The following is a 6,000-nucleotide window of genomic DNA, read 5'->3' on the forward strand; positions in this document are numbered from 1 at the left end:
ATGCCTATACCATCACATGTGCCATGCCTGTACCATGACCTCAAAGTCATGCAATTTTTTTACCTCGTTTTTTGCCGCGAAGCAATACCTATTACATTTTTGTTTTTGCGCCCCCCCAAAAATTTTGAGCACCAGCCGCCACTGGAATGAAGCTGTCTCAGCAGTGCCCACACACCGAGGCAGTGTTTCTTCTGGGTTCGCAGGCTCTGGTGCTGTGAGTGGCTGAAGCCGTGATGATGTCACTCCCGCTTATGCGCACAGGAGCCGCCTGTTTGCGGCACGCGCTCTGAAGGTCCAGCACGGGAAGCCGTCAATGGCTGCATGCACTCTAAATATCTCCTAACCTATCTCCTAATTAGGAGATATTCACAGTACCTACAGGTAAGCCTTAATTATAGGCTTACCTGTAGGTAAAAGAAAAAAGAGAGAGTTTACCGTATATACTTGAGTATAAGCCGAGTTTTTCAGCGTGTTTTTTCATGCTGTAAATGCACCCCTCGGCTTATACTCAAGTCACTGGCTAGAGTGTCTTTTTAAAAATGGTGCCGCTCAGCACCGACGTTTCACTGCGCATGTGCCGCATGCCCGGGAATAGCCGAACGTGTTCGGCCTTTCCCGAGCATCGGCGGCGCATTTGCGATCACGTATTGGCGGCGCCGGGTGGCGCGATTTTTAAATCGAAGACGGCGCCTCACCGACAGGTAAGTGAGACTCCTCCGCAGCCCCTGTATTTCCTCATGCAGTGCTTCAGGCATGGTACAGGACATTCCCCTGTACCATGCCCGCAGCACTGCATCTCCTGTGCCATGCCTGTACTCACTGTGCCATGCCTGTACTTACTGTGCCATGCCTATACCTGCTGTGCCATGCCTGTACTTACTGTGCCATGCCTGTACATACTGTGCCATGCCTATACCTACGGTGCCATGCCTGTACATACTGTGCCATGCCTGCACTTACTGTGCCATGCCTATACCATCACCTGTGCTATGCCATGCCTGTACCATGACCTGTGACATGCCTGTACCATGACCTGTGACATGCCTGTATCATGACCTGTGCCATGCCTATACCATCACCTGTGCCATGCCTGTACCATCACTTGTGCCCTGACCTGTGCCATGCCCTTACCAAGACCTGTGCAATGCCTGTACTATGACCTGCGCCATCTCCTGTACCATGCCCGTAGCCCCTGTTTTGTGTCTCGTGGTGGTCCAGTTGGGTCCAGTAGCTGCTGCATTTCCCACCCTAGGCTTATACTCGAGTCAATACGTTTTCCCACTTTTTTGTTGTAAAAGTAGGGGTCTCGGCTTATATTCGGGTCGGCTTATACTCGAGTATATACGGTACTTCCCTTTTTAAGTGCAGCTGGGAGCTTGTTTCACAAAAAAAGGATGTTGTGGAAAATAGAAAGAGCAGAGAATGGCAACTAAACTGGTCAAATTGGTCAATGACATCACCTATGACCTAATGCCCCTTTCTCCACATTCAGCTGCCAGGCCAGGAAATGTCATTTGGGGAAAGCGCCTATTGGGAGTGTATTATTTCTGGCACCTGACCGCACTGAACCACTCTTATACATCCTGGAGTCCTAAGGAAAGAAGAGGAAGAACAGCACGGTTTTCACATCGCAGCTGCATGTACAATAAGACTATGTTATTCATGGAGGTAACTTCAGTGGAGGGGTTAGGGTGTTGGGAAGGGGAGGGTGTACGATGTTAGTTTACCTTTTTTTTAAGGTAAACTTGTGCTTTAAATTGCCTGAAAGTTACTGTTAGCAAGAGTAAATTGAGGGAAGTTTAGGAGCAGAGTTCCTTATAAATAAGGTCATTTGTGCTAACAGTACTTTACCATATACTCAGCATTTTTCTCCTGGAGTTATGATAGGCTCAAAAGAATACCATTATAATGTCTTGTCATTTTAAGCTAACAATTAGAGAGTAGTAATATGTTAAACCTAAAACATTTTACAAATGTAGTTGAATAACCACATGATGATTGGGAGGAGTTGTGTTGGGAATCTCTAAAATGGTGTTGTGAAAAGTTTACAGATGGTTAATCAAAGTTTGTAGATTCCAATACTCTATATACATTTTATCTGATGTCTCTCTTATGGCAATACTTTCCATGAGAAAGGGTGAGACGAGTGATGGCAAATTGGGCATTCGTTTTTGAAAAATTTACATACAGTATCCATTACTGCCCAGATAAAATCAACAATTACATTCTGAATTACTTACCATTACAGAAGCTTGAGATATGAGTACCATCATGCAGAAGATGGGAATCAACATGGTCTTCACCGGTCCTGTAACATATTTTGTATGTTTGTTAGCATTTTTTGCAAAAGTATGAAACTTTTTTGCTGGCTCCATGACAGCCTCATAATTCCCCCAATTACATAGTTACATGGTTACATAGTTAGTCAGGTTGAAAAAAGAAAGTCCATCTGGCTCAACCAATAAAAAACAAAAAACAGTAAAGAAAACACAACCATACAATCCCGTATACACAATCCTATACCAGAGGAATGCGAAAAACCCCAGCAAAGCAAGATCCACATGATCCACATGCTACAGCAGGGGAAAAAAATTCATTCCTGATCCCCCGAGAGGCAATCAAATATTCCCTGGATCAAATTTACCTATTAATATTAGTACCCATTTATATTATGTACACCTAGGAAAGAATCCTGGCCTTTTTTTAAAGCAATCTACTGAGCTGGCCAGAACCACATCGGGAGGGAGTCTATTCCACATTTTCACAGCTCTTACAGTGAAGAAACTTTTTCGTATTTGGTAATGAAATCTTTTTTCCTCTAGATGTAAAGAGTGCGCCCTTGTCCTCTGTGTTGACCTTAAAGTGAATAACCCAACGGTAAGTTCACTATATGGACCTCTTATGTATTTATACATGTTGATCATATCCCCCCCTTAATCGCCTCTTAGCAAGGGAGAATAAATTCAGTTCCTCTAATCTTTCCTCATAGCTGAGCTCCTCCATGCCTCTTATCAGTTTGGTTGCCCTTCTCTGCACTATCTCAAGTTCCCAGATATCCTTTTTGAGAACTGTTGCCCACAACTGAACTGCATATAACAGATGAGGTCTTGCTAATGATTTGTACAGGGGCAAAATGATATCTCTCTCTCTCTCTGGAGTCCATGCCTCTGTTAATACAAGAAAGGACTTTGCTTGCTTTGGAAACCACAGCTTGGCATTGCATGCTATTATTGAGCTTAGGATCTACCAGATCTACCAGAACTCCCAGATCTTTCTTCACTATGGATTACCCCAGTTCTACTCCTCCTAGTATGTATGAGGCATGCATATTCTTAGCCACCAAGTGCATAATTTTACATTCACCAACATTAAACCTCATTTGCCATTGTGCATCAAGGTCGGCTTGTAAGTTGGAGACATCAAAGCAAAGCAAAGCTTGGTGTCATCTGCAAAGACTGAAATGCTACTTTTAATCATTTATAAAGATATTAAAAAGTAAAGGTCAGAACACTGAACCTTGTGGTACACTACTGATAACCATAGACCATTCAGAGTAAGAATCATTAACCACTACTCTCTGAGTTCTTTTAAAGGAATGAGCTTTAATATCAATTAAACAATGAAGACTTTTGTCCTGGCAACATTAGCCATTTAAAAGAAAACAAAACCCCCTTAAACTTGTCTTTACCCTTCAAAATCAGAGTCATCTCAGCTGGGGCATAGACAGCATTAACAAAAAATCTGAAATGGGTTCAAAAATGTCCTACTCGAACCCAAAAAGAAAAAGAAAAAAAAAAAAGCATATACTTTAAGAGAGGGGACGGGTGGTTAGACCACTGGGCAGAAGATTCAAAAGTGTAAAACCAATGTGCACCTCCAACACGTCACATCTTTTCACCCCCCTAACCAATACAAATTTAAGGATACAAGTATACCTAGAAGGCCTAAAGGCAGGCGCATTATTACTGTAAGGGTCTGGGGTAACCCTTGCTGTGTTCCACATATTTACTGGCCGTAGAAGTACAGGGGCTGAAGAGCTATTTTTTTTTTTTTTTCAGGAAGATTCCACCCCATGGCTTCAAACTTAGACCATTTCTGAACTTGGAAGAAAAAAACATTTTTTTTCCAAAATTATTTAAAAAAAAAAACATTTTGGGGCATTTTGCTGGTCAAAGTAGGAATAATGCACTAATTGCTGCCAAAACTTTATTTAAAAAAGCCTTATTTTAACTGAAATAAATCAAGCAAAAATTGTTTGGGATGCTGCTACCTGTACGTAAAGCCAATTGTCATTTATTATGGGTATTTGTATAGTTCCAGCAATTTACACAGAATTTTACATATACAGTATATTGTACATATATAGTCTCTGCCCTCAAGGAGCTTACAATCTAAGGTCCCTAACTCACATTCATATGAGGGTCTATTTAGACCATGGGTGTCCAACCTTTTGGCTTCTCTGGACCACATTGAGTGTAGAGAAATTTTCTTGGGCCGCATATTAAATATATACTATAGTTAAGGTATATAAGTAATAAAATGCCGCCGTGCCCCCGGCACTAATTTAACACAACTAGAGGATGATCAAGTGAAATGGAATCAGTATACAGAGGTTTACTTCTTCTGAGCGATAATAAAGGAACACTCTAACCACCATGACCACTTCAGTGATTTGAAGTGGTCATGGTGGTAGGAGTCAGAAACACTGCACATGCTCCCCTCCCCCCTCTGAGGCAGCCTCTGCCTACCCTTAGTTGAAAGCTGCTGTGGCTGTGCCCCCGACTTGACTTCCTTCCTCCCCAGCAAAAAAAAAATTGTCAGGGGCCAGTGGGCCGCATTGCCTGAGGTTCCGGGCCACATGTGGCCCTCGGGCCGCAGGTTGGACATGCCTGATTTAGACCATTTAGCCTACCAGGAAGGCTTTGGAGTCAGGGAGGAAACTCACACTGGCAGAACATGCAAACTCCAGACAGGTAGTGCCATGTTTGGGATTCAAACCGAGAACCCTAGTGCTGCCAGGCGGACGTGTTAACCACTTAGGCTGGCCTGCCTTTGTTTGTCTCCATCATATGGTGGATTGATAGGACTAGTAGTTTATGCAATAAAGATGAGGATCTTTGAGCTTTCATTTAAGATCATAAGAAATAACAAGAGCAGTGCATTTATGGCAAGATCAACAGGTATTTTCTGTACTTGCTCAAAATGTTATGAGCTTGAATAGTGAGTACTAATGAAGCCACCACCACATCTAAGGAGCTTGGTAAGCTGCAATATACAGTATTAAATTTTTGTTTTTAGGGTTTAAATATGCTTTAAAACAGCAGTAATTATATTTAATTTATACCCAAACTATCATTGAAAAAAACAGTAAGGTTTGGAGGTACCTACCAGATAACTCTTGAGTCTTTCAGAGAGATTGAAGTGGAGTAAGATAATCAAATCTCAAGGCACATTATATATATATGAGAGTTCATAGAGCAATTTGTGTATTTATGATCGAAACACAATGGTTACAAACGAAATTTACATATTCTATAACAATGTTGACCACAATTAAATATTGGATGTTGTGCAAATAAGGCTTGTATAACTAAACTCAACTCACCCATTAACATTTTTCCATTGTTGATTTTCCGTGAATTAAGCCTTTAATAAGGAGGAATGTTCTACTTTTGTTTGTTGGCAACAGTAATAAAAATTGGGAAAGGATGTGGTGTTCCCAGAACAGACAGTCTGCACAGGCACACCTGGTCAATGAACAATGAATCAATATTCATGGACAGGATGGTGAGGTTAAAACAGTGACATAGCAAAAGCAAAAGTTGTTAGAATATTAAGAATGGGATTGAAGAGAGTTTTAAAAAATGCAGATTAAAGGTTCCCATGAGAGCAGGGGGTTATTTTTGATTGGATGTTCACCCTTTAGGGGGCAGGATAGAAACCACAAACCATAAAATAAGGTTTCCACACTTCAGTTCCTAAGCACTTAACCTCTTTGCA

General features: G+C 41.6%; 1 protein-coding gene across 1 annotated transcript in view; it reads right to left on the bottom strand.

The window, feature by feature from the left end:
- Positions 1-5,446, bottom strand: part of LOC309549009 (cysteine-rich venom protein TRI1-like) — a 53,766-nt gene extending 48,320 nt beyond the window's left edge. The window contains exons 1-2 of the mRNA XM_082248950.1: positions 5,389-5,446; positions 2,241-2,308 (exon numbers count right to left, since the gene is read on the bottom strand). Of these exons, the coding sequence (XP_082105076.1) occupies positions 2,241-2,294 (54 nt within the window). The 5' untranslated portion in view covers positions 2,295-2,308; positions 5,389-5,446. The remainder of the gene's footprint in view (positions 1-2,240; positions 2,309-5,388) is intronic.
- Positions 5,447-6,000: the final 554 nt, after the last annotated feature.

This window comes from Pelophylax lessonae (assembly GCF_965119305.1).
Source record: "Pelophylax lessonae genome assembly, chromosome: 3".
In the NCBI taxonomy this organism is placed as follows: Eukaryota; Metazoa; Chordata; class Amphibia; order Anura; family Ranidae; genus Pelophylax; species Pelophylax lessonae.